The sequence below is a fragment of the Sapajus apella genome, unplaced genomic scaffold, assembly GCF_009761245.1.
Source record: "Sapajus apella isolate SASKATOON/1434 unplaced genomic scaffold, GSC_monkey_1.0 scaffold159, whole genome shotgun sequence".
Taxonomy (NCBI): Eukaryota; Metazoa; Chordata; class Mammalia; order Primates; family Cebidae; genus Sapajus; species Sapajus apella.
In genome coordinates, this window is record NW_022437099.1 from 28,116 (window position 1) to 41,134 (window position 13,019).

General features: G+C 47.4%; 1 protein-coding gene across 5 annotated transcripts in view; it reads right to left on the minus strand.

Moving 5' to 3' along the window:
- Positions 1-752: 752 nt before the first annotated feature.
- Positions 753-13,019, minus strand: part of ZSCAN25 (zinc finger and SCAN domain containing 25) — a 17,014-nt gene continuing 4,747 nt past the window's right edge. For all 5 annotated transcript variants that reach the window (XM_032266589.1, XM_032266587.1, XM_032266588.1 and 2 more), the window contains 4 exons: positions 11,604-11,805; positions 10,803-10,891; positions 9,001-9,124; positions 753-3,983 (listed from right to left, as the gene is read on the minus strand). In XM_032266589.1, the coding sequence (XP_032122480.1) occupies positions 3,151-3,983; positions 9,001-9,124; positions 10,803-10,891; positions 11,604-11,805 (1,248 nt within the window). In that variant the 3' untranslated portion in view covers positions 753-3,150. The remainder of the gene's footprint in view (positions 3,984-9,000; positions 9,125-10,802; positions 10,892-11,603; positions 11,806-13,019) is intronic.

Here is a 13,019-nt window from a genome sequence, read left to right on the forward strand (position 1 = left end):
TGCAAATAGAAAATGCAGGATGATTAGCTGGACATGGTGGCACATGCCTGTAATCCCAGCTACTCCAGAGGCTGAGGCAGAATTGCTTAAACCCAGGAGGCAGAGGTTGCAGTGAGCCGAGATCATGCCACTGCACACCAGCCTGGCAACAGAGTGAGACTCCATCTCAAAAAAAACAAAACAAAAAAAAGAAAATGCAGAATGTAAAAAACTCTCCAGGGTAAATGATCCAATTTTTTAAATGAATAAATTTCAAGGATAAATACTATAGATTATAAGACTTAGGAGGCAAAGCAACAAATTATAATGTATTGAAAAATTAGGTGGGTTCTTAAAATTCACTGGATATTTTGACATTAAGGAACTGTTTTGTTTTGAGACAGAGTCTTGCTCTGTCTCCCAGGCTGGAGTGCAGTGGCACAATCACAGCTCACTGCAATCTCAACCTTGTGGGCTCAAGTGATGCCCCGCCTCAGCCTCCTGAATAGCTGGGACCACAAGCATGCACCACCATGCCCAGTTAACTTTTGTTTGTAGATAAGGTCTCACTATGTTGTTCAGGCTGGTTTTGAACTCCTGGACTCAAGCAATGCCACCTCAGCCTCCCAACGTGCTGGGATCATAGGTGTGAGCCACCACACCCAGCCACCCTTACCTTTTAGAAATACACACTGAAATGGTTATAAACAACACTTGGGATATACTTCAAAACTTCAGTGGGGGAGGAAGGAGTGGGCAGAGATGAAACAAGATTGACTGATTTTGAGTTTATAATAAAGTCAAATGAGAAATACATAAGTATTCATTTATGTAGGTTTGAAATGATCTATTATAAAAAAATTTCTAAAGAATAGAAAAATACAGAAAACAAAATATTTCTTAATATTTGAATAGATATGAAAAATCAGACTACCACAATCCCATGGGAAGAACCCTCTATTAAAAGGCTTTTCTGAGACACTGTCCTAAACTCTTGGCTCCACAGGAGATAGGGAAGAGGCCAGATGGGAAAGTCAGCAAGGCCCAGCTCCTACTGAAGCTTCTGCTGAGAAATTCCAACTCACTGAAACCCAGAAGCCTGCTAGCTCAGTGTGCAATAAAAGAGCATCCATGATTCAGGTAAACAGAATGATGAGTGACAACGAGCCCCCAGAGGCTTCCCCAATCCCCACCTGCCTTTGGAATTCCAGCCTTTGGGGAAGGCCATGCTCAGGCCAGAAGCCTCAAGCTGAGTCTGCCTGGCTATCAGCCCTGCCATCAGCCCTGCCTAGCTGCTCTGATAACTGGGGAGGGACGGAAGCTGATTTTGCACGTGGATCTCAGTATCACAGAAGAGCAGCAGCAGCCCTGTGTAGATATCTCAGATACAGCTATGACCCTGTCAGTGCAGCCTCGTAAGCACAACTAATGGGCCAGGAAGACCAACGAGGGTCATTTGCTAAGTCAAAATTAAACACCATGCTACCTACCAAGAACAGGTGATAAAACCACATTTCAAAGTGAACTAATACAGCTTTGTGTTAGTCATCATCATTTACCTTATTTACAATGGAAAATGAAAAAAAAATATATCAGTAAAAGAATCTTGTAGTAAGCAGCATCAGAAGACAAACCACATTTCGCAATTATAGCACACTGTCAACAAAAGACAAACTCACTCAGCCAGGGTTCAAAGGCACAGCACAACAGTGACACAGCAGTCAGTCCACACTAGTTATGCAGCTTCCAGAACTTTAACAGAAATGAAATCCTTTAGTGATGGCACAATAAGGAATCTTCAACAGTTTACAAATATTGCATCATCTCATTTTTAAAGAAATGTGTATTTTTTAAATGCCTACAAACATCTTCATTTTTCCTGACTTGGCACTCATGCAAAACAGGTCGCTACCAGCTCATCATCCCCAGTGGGCGTCCAGGACCCCGAGTGCCTTGGATGACAAGGGTCTAGAGTGCAGAGACCATTTAGTAGCAAGAGGTAGGTGGTGAATGCATTTCAGGGCAAGATGCTGACAAAGCCGTGAAAACAGGCCCAGAGGATTTGCAGGAATATCCACGGGTTCTGAAGATCAAGTACATCCACAAGATGTAAGCTCTACGAGGTCAAGGGCTTCTCCCCGTTTTATTCATGGATGCGTCTCAAGCACCCAAAAGAGTTCCTGGCATGTTACAGGGCCTCAATAAATACTTGGGAAATGGGTCAAATGAGAAAGGGGAGAAAATAATGTTATGTACTATAAAGAGCCATCAAATATAAGCGTCAATACCAGTTCATCTTTCAGACTCATTTTAATGATACCAGTTTTCTAGAGAACTGTTTTTTAAAATACTCTAATGTTTACTCAGTGATCAACAGCAAAATAGTAACTTCCTAATAGTTGGTGTATTGACAGTTGTTATAGTGCAAGGAATAATGGATGGGGAAATTTTACAGATGAGGACAGAATGTCAGCCCAACACAGAGGAGGCTCTAAGTAATGTAAAATCCACACAGCTGCCTGACAGCAGATCCCGGCTGGGGTGGGAAGATCCAGGGAGGAGCAGAAGGGCAGGAGTGGGGGTGGGAAAACACTCTCGCGGGTACGCAGCACAGACACCCTGGAAACATCTTGGGTCATGAGCTGCTACATGTGTCCCCAATGCACAGCACAAGCCCCAGGAAAGTAAGGTCTCGTCTTTCATTCACCACTGCATTCCCACGGCCAGCAGTGCAGAGGATGTCCAATAAATGTTTGTTCAATGGAAAAGAGAGGTGGGGGAAGAGTCTAAGCTAATGACCCTGCAGGCAGGACAGAGCCCTCAGGAAGATGAGATCCCAGCTGCCAGCACATGTCAAGGTTTTGCCTTTACTCCCAGCCTTGTTCAGTGAGGGGACATGGACAATCCACTGAAGGAGAAAAGCTCAGCCTGAACTGAACCGCAGGAGACTGCTTCCCTCAAACACAGGAAGAAAAATTGTTTAGCACCACTTGGGTAAGAGATGGGAGCAGCTGTGCTCTGGAAGCTCTAAGTAAGCCAGGCCTTGCCTTTCCTGCGTGTGTGAGTGGGTGGGAAGGCGATGGGACCAGTGCTTTCTGGCAGCCGTCACTGTGCGCCCCACAAGGCCCTGCAGTGAGGGCGAATGACAGTGCTGCCTGCCACCTGCTGTGCTCACTGCACCAGCGGCTCCTGGCGGTGCTGGGTCTTCTGGTGCCGGTTGAGGATGGACCTCTGGTTGAAGCTTCGCCCACAGGCAGGACAGTGGTAGGGCTTCTCCCCTGTGTGGATTCTCTGGTGTCGGACCAGCCGCTCCCCTTTGCTGAACCGCTTCCCGCACACTTGGCACCCATACGGCTTCTCACCCGTGTGGGCACGCCGGTGCACTGCCAGGTTGGCATTCCTGCTGAAGCTCTTGCCGCACTCGCAGGTGTAGGGCTTCTCGCCAGTGTGCGTCCTCCGGTGCACCTGCAGGTGCTGCCTACGGCTGAAGCTCTTCCAGCAGTCCCCACACTTGTAGGGCTTCTCCCCGGTGTGGCTGCGCTGGTGCACCTCCAAGTGGTGTCTCTGGCTGAAGGTTTTCCAACACTCGCTGCACACATAGGGCCTCTTTCCAAGGTGAGTTCTCTGGTGCTTCATCAGGTACTCTCTCAGGGTAAAGCCCTTCCCACACTCCACACAGCCATAGGACTTCTCCTCTTCATGGGTTCGCTGGTGCCTGACGAGATTGGAGCTCCGACTGAATCCTTTTCCACACTCGGGGCACTGGAAGGGCTTCCAGAAGGAGCTGTGCGTTTTGACTTCGTCAGGCAGGGGGATGGAACCGTGCTGGGGAGGAGGAAGCCCAGGCGCACCACCCCCAGAGCTACCGGGCTCCTGCTCACAGGCCCTTATGAGCCCAGGGCCCTGGAGAGCAGCTTCCCCAAACCTCTCTGATGTCAGTGCCGCCAGCGCCCCTTTCAGGTCTTCCTGGGGGGGTTTTGCCTCCTTTTCCTTGCTCCCAATGCCTACAGGACAGGAGGAGATAAAGATTGATTCTGTGGTAGCCATTTACATGTTAGAACTCTGCTTCACAGGGGTCCTGTTGACAGTTCCTTCTCTGTTTCCTTCGACCAACAACCTCAACTCAGGCTTTCCTGACTTCTTTCCACCTCCATGTCTTTTTACAGAAGAGTATGCCAAACTCCAGTGCCACCCACTTATCTTGCTGCTAATCTAGACTCTTACTTCCTTCAAAATGTAGCTCAATAAATTTCCTTAGAGACACTCACCATGATTATTTTCTTACTCTGGGCCTCTTCAGCACTGTGCACCTACTTTATTATTCGGTACCTATTTACATGCCACCTTGTTGGAAATGCTGTCCCCATTCATCCAGATGTCCTGTGCCTTCTCTGAACAATTCCACGCCTGCTGTAGCACGGGGCAGCATGAAGTTCTCCAGACCTTCCAGGTGCCTGCTCAGCTCTCTGTCCTGCCCACATGCTCCATCTGCCTAACCAGGTTTATTCAACTGGGTCTCCTAGGAGGCTGGCAGAGGACTGACTCTGGGAAGACGCTTGCTAACTGCTGGCTGAATGAATGAAGCAGGCTTCACTGAGATTCCTGCAGGAGAATGCCCCCCGGTAGCACATTTATCAGGACTGAGGCCGTGACGCTGCTGAAATGCTCGGCCTCTCCCTTCATCCTCACTCCAATCCTTCTTATCTCTCTAGATTAATGGAACAGGTGCTTACACAAGAGTGAGAGGAAAGGGAGGAGAAAAAAAGAAAAGGTATTGGGGAACAAAGAGGCCAAGAGAAAAAAAAGAAAGGGAGAAATAAGTGGCACTTAAAGGGGAAAAGAGTCCTTTTAGGCAAGGTGATTAGAAGGCAAAAAAAATGACATTATATGCCTCCTTGTTTGATAAAATATGAAATACATACATATCAGCTTGGATTTGTTTCTTCGTTCTGTAAACTTTTCATGAAAGTAAAAGTGTACAAACCATTTATGTTTTGTACATCCAAAGAATTTTATTTTTATTCTTTTGGATCCAGCGCTGGCTAAAAAATTTCAAGTTACCCTTTTTTTCCTTTTTGTGAAGATGGGGGTCTCACTATGTTGCCCAGGCTGGTCTCAAATTATTGGGCTCAAGTGACCCTCCTGCCTCTGCCTCCCTGAGTGCTGGGATTACAGGTGTGGGTCACCACACCCTGTGCAAAGAATTTTCTTAATGAACCCAACCTGGTAAACAGCATTCAGTTCAACAAACAGAACATAACCAACCCCTAGAAGCCCCCTTTTTCATCTCCTCCATTACTATACCCTGTCCCCAAAGGGAACACACTGTCCAGACTTTTTTTTACCTGTTCTTGAACTTCATGTAACTGTCTCACACATTGTTTCTGGCCTCTTCTGCTTAATATGTTTGTGACATTCCCCTGTGTCAAGATCTAAAGCTGCAGCTTATTCTTTTTCATTGGTGTATAGTATTCCACTGTATATGTATGTGTATATATGTGTATATGTATGTTATATAGTGCAATAAGGTTAGTATATGTATATATAGATTGTAATATACATTGAAATATATATATAGGTTGCAATATATATATTGTAATATGTATAGGTTGCAATATATATTTTACAAATTAGTAAGTAGCTCACAATATACATATTGCAATATATATAGCTTGCAAATTAATAAGCAGGAATTAATTTGACTGATGTTCATTTGGGTAGTTTTCAGTTTTGAGGTGTTATAAACAGGAAAAGTAAAACTAAATGCAATGCACAAACCACAACCAGATCCTAGGAAAATCTGACTACGCACTAGATGTTACATATATGGAATTTGCGTTTATTTTCTTATATGGAATTATGCTACTGGACTATGTTGGGAATGTCATTGTTAGGCATATGCTGAAGTATTTATGATTGAGACACTTCCAACTTCCAGATCATTCCAAAAAAACACACATTATACAAATAAATAGGGCAAATGTTAACAATTGGTGAATCTAGATAAAGGCCTAAGTGTGTTCCCTGTACTAGTCTTAGCTATTCTGTATGTTTGAAAATTTGTATAGTAAGAGTTCAAAATATAAAACTGGGGGAAAAATAAATACAATAAGATATCTAAGCATAAATACAGACACTGGGAGAAAGACGCAGTAGTGGAAGAGAAGGGACCTAGCAGTGAGAAACCTGGGTCTAAAGTGCTGCACTGGCTGCTCAATTGCTGTGTGATCATGGGAAAATCAATTAACCTCTCTGAGCCTTACATTATTCACCTTCAAAGTGATTTGTACACTCATGAAGTTTGCTGCACACATGGAGCAGGAATGCAATGGCTGGTGATATTATTTTAATCCCCAGACCATGTACCTGACTTGCAGCTACTTCCAGGGACTGTCCACTTAGATCTCAAAGTCAACAAATGGAATTTTCCATTCTCCCTCCCCCTTAGGAAAATGCTTCCCTCCCTTTCTGACAGTAGCAACATAACTTTTCCAGTTTCTTAGCCAGGATCCTAAGACAGAGACTTCTCTCTGACTCTTCTCTTTCCTCTCCTCTGGCCAATCTGTGGCCAATCCTTGGAAGCATGTTTCAGTAAACCCCCTTCTTCATGGCCACTGGCCTGGTTCCTGCTCTTACTCTGGTGCCTACATGATTTCAAACCTCCAGGTTGGCTATAGCCTACCATCAATCCAATTTTCCTCAAGTAAAATTTTCATCATGTTACTCTGTGCAGAAAAAAATTTAAAACGAGGAGCCAGAGTCGAGGCTGGCTATATCCTGCCATCAATCCAATTTTCCTCAAGTAAAACTTCTATCACGATACTCTGTGCAGAAAAAGTTTTAAAACAAGGAGCGAGGGTCCAGGCTAGCCGTATCCTGCCGTCAATCCAATTTTCCTCAAGTAAAACTTCCATCATGTTACTCTGTGCAGAAAAAATTTTAAAACAGGGAGCCAGAGTTCTCATGGCCGGCCTCACTCTGCTCACTCCTACCTCCTCCTTACTCCTCTGAGCACTGATCTTTCACTCCAGGACCCTCGCCATCCTGGGAACCTGCCTGTAGAGTCCTGCATTCAGGTTTCTGCACCTGCTACTTTTTGCATGATTCCAAATCATTTTATGAGTTCCTACTCCAGTTCTTGTGACCATTACTGCAATTACAACCCAGATGACAAGGTCTGCACTTCATCGTTCACTAATGAGAAGAGACAAAAAACTGGAACTGATCTGAGCAACCAGCTAGCCCAACCCTGCCCTATGTGCCCAGCCCCAAGTGCGAATCCCAGAAGGCCTAAAAGCTGGACGGTGAGTGGATGGTACACTCGGGAAACAGGCCTTCATGTCATCTGGCCTTGGCAGACATGTTCAGGTATGGGCTTGAGTTGCTCTGGGTTCTGAGACACTGAGCTGGTGAGGGGACAAGGACAGAACCAGAGTCTCCAGAATGGTCAGAAATGGCCAGGAGGGCATGAAAACCCTCTGCGAATGGGGGGCAGGGAAGAATCTTCACCACACAGCAGTATTATTAGCAGGGGAACACCTCTGAGGATGACCCTGGCACCAGGACATTGGCACCTTTGTCTGGGGCTCATCACTTGAGCCCCTGCTTTGTTCTGTCATCCTCTGCTATTACAGCAGTCACACATCTCCATGTAAAATATGCTGGCTTCTTTCTGCCACTCACGTCACTGTCATGCTGTGTCAACTGTGCCCTGGACCCAGGTCTCCCAGGAGCCCAGTTCCCCTTGCCCTATCCCACTGTTACATCCACTTGACCTCTTCCCCTGAACTCTAAGACCCCACAGGCAAGTGCCTTTATTTTTAACTCTTCATAGAGACCAGAAAAGCACTGGCCACACAGCAGGTGCCAAGTGTACCTCTGTGGTGAATAAATGAGTGACGGCTGATGGCTCATACAAGAATCCCTTAGTAATATTTACACCACTAACTAAATGATCTAACACTACCATGATCAGCACACATTTAGATGTATCACCTCCCTTCATCCTCACAGCACCATGAGGACAGATTCTATGAATAGTCCATGGCAGAGCAGAGGAAACCAAGACATGGAAAAGTCAAGGGAGATGCTCAAAGTCAGGGTCAGCGAGTGGTAGACGGCCAGAAAGGATTCTCTTATGTCCTGGAGGAAGCACAGGGATACTCTCGCTCATCCTTCAAGGCATTTCAGGATAAGGAAAGGCCAGGTGGGGTCAGTACGGATGGATGGTCAGTGCACAACTCACAAAGAAGTGATGAGACAAAAAAGAAAATCAGAGAACAAGGAGAGGTCCATTCCAGCCACAGTGTTTCCTCTCCCCGCCGGTGTCCTCATTCCACCCACACAGATTCTTCATACTGCCCTTCACCCTGGCACCCACAAAGCCCTGCAGTGTGCTCCGATGGCAGACCCTGTGGGCTCTCTCTCGCTGATCCTCCTCCCATGAGATGCTGTCACACACGACGGCCGCATCCCCGCGGGCTCTGAGCCCAGGTCAAAGCCAGCCACCACCTGAGGCCCAGCGCAGCTCTGCTTCCTCTGCAACTCGGGCCACTTCAGCCTCTCCCGTCATGAAGCCCCCTCAAGTCCTCCTACGTGCACACTGTGAGCACCGACGCTTTTGCGCGCATTAGTCCTGCCTACTTCCTGACCCAAGAGAAAGCCACAAACACAGGGCCCACACGCAGGAAACACTCAATAAATATCTGAACACGCTCAGACGCCCCATCTTTTGCTGTTGGTATCTTGCTTTCAAGCCCTTAGCGTCTTTATTAATCATGTATACAGTGTAGGTGTTTGGGGATCCTCGTGACCTACCTGTCTCCACATAGCCAGAATAACAGCCTCATGTTTTCCTGCTCCATCATTCAGCTCCTCGTGCCTGTGGCCCATGCTAGACCCATTTACCCGCCTGTCATGAACTCCCCCTTCCTTTGCCAGGTGCGCCAGAGCTACAGCAGCATCCTGACCTGAGCTTTCAGAACTCCCCAGCTCCTCACCTGTGGGTGGAGACAGTCTTACCTGGAGAGACCCTGCAGTCCTGCGGTTCCACATACTCTCCAAAGCAGTCTATCTGGGCTGGGGTCACATGCCTCCACTCCTCCTCAGGGAAGGCCAGGGCCATATCTTTAAATGGCCCCAACCCCTGCAACAACAGGACATTGCTATGAATAAAGAAAGAATCCCAGGCCGAAGGCAGTGGCTCATGTCTATAATCCCAGCATTTTGGTAGGCTAAAGCAGGGAGGATTGATTGAGGCCAGAAGTTCAAGACCAGCCTGGGCAGCAGGACAAAACCCCATCTCTACAAAACATATAAAAATTAGCCAGGACTAATTTTTATTAGTCCTGTGGCGCACAGGCCATAGGTGGCGCACACCTACGGCCCCAGCTACTGAGAAGGCTTAGGTAGGAGGATCACTCCAGCCTGGGAGGTCAGTGCTGCAGTGAGCCGGGATTGCGCCACTGCACTCTAGCCTAAGTGACAGAGCAAGACCCCGTCTCAAAAAAATAAAAAACTAATCTTAAAGGTGAAGAGCCTAAAAGCAGGAGTGAACACAGGCAATGAAAGGAGGAAGAGCAGAGCCTGAAGATGCCCTGAGGGCAGAACCAGCTTCCTCCCAACAGTCTAATGGGAACAGTCCACTTGTTTGAGCCACTGCAGTTTTGAGCCTCTGCAGCTGGGGTTCAGCTTGCCCCACAACCAAGGCACCCCATTTCCACTCTGCAGTAGCCTCCACTCACACCTCATGCTTGTCAGAGACTGGCAGCCGCTATTTACCTTCTCATCAAGAACGAAGTTCACATTCGGGCAAGCCCTGTCTTAAGAACGAGGCAAAAAAAAAAAAAAAGAACATCACGCCTGTAATCCAAGCACTTTGGAGGCCAAGGCGAGCGTATCACCAGCCTGACCAACATGGTGAAACCCCGTCTAAAAAAAAAAAAAAAAAAAAAAAAAAAAAAAAAAGAACAAGACTGCAATAAAGTAAATGCATCCGTAATTTCCCACTCACTACACTATGAAGAACTATTACGGTACAAGGGAGGGTCCAACCAAACTGAAAGGCACTGATGTCATTCCTCATCCCCTCCAAAGCATGTCCCTGGAGAACAGAAATGGAAAATGATGCCTGCATCCAGCCTTGCCCAAATACGGCTTGAGCAGGGCCAGACTTAACCTCCTTCTTTTTTCTGCCAAACAACACCTTTTCTTCTTCAAGGAACTCTTTTAGACTCGCCTCCTTGAGGAAAATGCCCCACTGGAAAGCCCCCACCTTCCTGACAGCTCTCAGCACCCTGTGGAAGAGACAGCATCCCATCTATGCTTCAGTTATCCCATTTGTGGCAGATGCGTAATGTTAACAAGGTCCAGCTCCCAGTGTGGCCTGTGTGGCCACAGAGACCACCCTGCTCAATGCTCCTGGAAGCCCCAACCTTGAGTCAGCCATATTCCTGCTGATGTTAGGGGACAGGGGAGTTTCCAAAACAGAAAAAGCAGCAGCAGAAGTAACCATAAAGGGCACTACAAAGAGTTATCTCAGGGCCAACCAGGATGGCCCAGATAGTCCTAGGGGGTTTCTATCTGTAACAGCTAAAAAGAGTCCATCTGCGGCTCAGGGTCTAGACATAAAGTTCAAGGCAAATTAACAACTGGGGATGGTGGCTCAGTGAGGGAAACCACACCATCAGGTCCATGGACTAGGAAGGGAGAATGACTCAACTTGGGGGCAGGGAGGGCGCATTGCTGTGCAGAGAAACCTTGGGGAACGTGAGCCTCAATCAAAGCAACATCACGATTTCCAGAAAGGAAGAATCAGAGCTCACCTGCGATCCAGTAAAGAATCCGGCTGCCACCTCTTGGTCCCTGGCATTCATCGTGGGGAGGCCAGGACCCGGCTGCAGAACAGGCAGTGCTGAGCAGGGACAAAAAACATAAGAAAGATGAGAAGGATCGGCGCTGTCATGCTGTCAGCTCGTTCAAAGGTGTCCCCCACCCGATGTACATAATCTCAGGAACCAGGAGACTCTAGACAGAATCACTTTTCACTTTGGTGCCACACTTTCCCACACACAGGGGCCTGGGTGTCTCCTGCTCTGTTCTCAGCTGGGGCCTGGGTGTCCCTTGCCCTGTTCTCAGCTGGGGCCTGGGTGTCCCCTGCCCTGTTCTGAGCTGGCAAGATTGTCCCAGCCCTGTCCCTTCAGGATGACCCATGCTCCCTAGCCACACTCTGGGAATAAGCCCCTTTGAGATTCAGTAAAAAAAAAAAAAACAAAAAAAACAAAGCCACGTATTACTTTGGGGGATATGGTTTGTCTGCCCACTGAAAAAGTTTTCCTGCATGTCAGCTGAATATTTTCTGGTGGTTTCTAGAAGGGATCTGAGGGAAAGAAGAGAGAAATAATAAGACACCATGATCCCAGATGTCACCTCCAGAAACCAGAGTGTGAAGGGAGAAGAAACAATTTCACTTCATCTATTTCCTAAGGTCCAGGAAGTAGCCAAGAAAATTCATAATTACATCTCACGGGTAACTTAGTTTCTCCATTGCTGGGCTTCTGAAGGGGGTCGACTGCACAGCACAGTTTTCTGTGCCCTGACATCCTCACTGTCTGCATCTTACTCACCTTGCTCCTGGAACACCCGCGTCTCATCTCCAGGGTCCTGACTGAGATGCTCCTCAGTACCTGGGTCTGGACCTTGAACGCCTTCCCCAGGGGGCATCCCCCACTCAGGCTTGACGTCTACTGGCCCCAGGTGGATGCCCGGCTCCCAAGCGCCTCTGCAAAGTGCTGTTTCCTCCTGCTCTCCCTGCCCGTGGCATGGAACCTAAGAACAGTTCCCAACACCGATTAGAATGAGGCCTGGCCAAGGCTGTTATGAAGAAAGTTGAATTAAAACCTAAAAAGAGAACCAAGAAAAGAACCATTCCAGCTTCAGGGAAGAGAAAGGAAAAATCAGCTGAGCTCCTCCCCAGGACATCACTGGGGAAGCGAAAAGGAAGCTAAACTCCCTGCATCAGGCCCTGAGCAACTTTAATCTGTCCATGCCATTTGACAAGGGTCCCTTCTACCCGCCATCAAATTTCATCATGAATAACATCACCCAGCCCAAATATCCTGTGGAGGATTGTAGCACAATATACTCACTCCTTGGAAAAAAAATTCCTAATGAAGAAGGTGAAAATAAAAAATGCAAAGCCTAAAAGAAAAAAAAAATACAAAGCCTAGACCCTGCATGCAGTGAATTGGCTAGTGAGAAACAGTCGCTCTAAAGAGAGCCAGGAAGCCTAGGCAACATGGCAAGACCCTATCTCTACAAAAAATACAAAAATTAGCCAGGCATGGTGGTGCACGCCTGTGGTCTCAGCTACTCAGGAGGCTGAGGTGGGAGGATCAATTGAGCCAGGAGCTGGAGGCTGCAGTGAGCTAGGATTGTGCCACTCCACTCTAGCCTGAACTGTCAGCTGACCCTGTCACAAAAATAATAAATAAAAAGAGCAAGGAAAATCAGGAGGACTCTCACACTGAGGAGTACTCACAAAAACAAGGCCTTTCAGGTCCACTTTTAAGCTCCTGAGTTGGGAGTAGGAAAAAATTCTCCTAGGATTCTGAAGACAGGAAGTCAGGGTGATGAGAGTGTGCATGGGAGGCTGCACTACAGAAGGACTGGGGCTTATGAACAGGACGTATCATCAGTCCTGCTCTCCTTCCCAGTCATCCGGCAGGGGGCTATGCCACAGAGTGACAGAAATATGGCTGGAACCTCAAGGAAGCATGTGTGGTGCCAAGTCACCTGGTGTCATTAGAACAGCACCAGAGAATTGTTACAGGAGCTTTAAGAGCCAACGTCCCAGACACAGACATAGCACTGCTACAGACAATTTTTCAGGAAAAATATTCTCCAGGCGGGATTCTCTGCCTTCCCAGAGGCATCTCTGTTCAAAGTGGGGTCAGGTCTATGAGGTACCCCAAAAACAATCACGACTGCCTTCTTTGTGCCTGATGCCCACAAGGGAAATATAGCCAGGCCTCTGCCCTAAT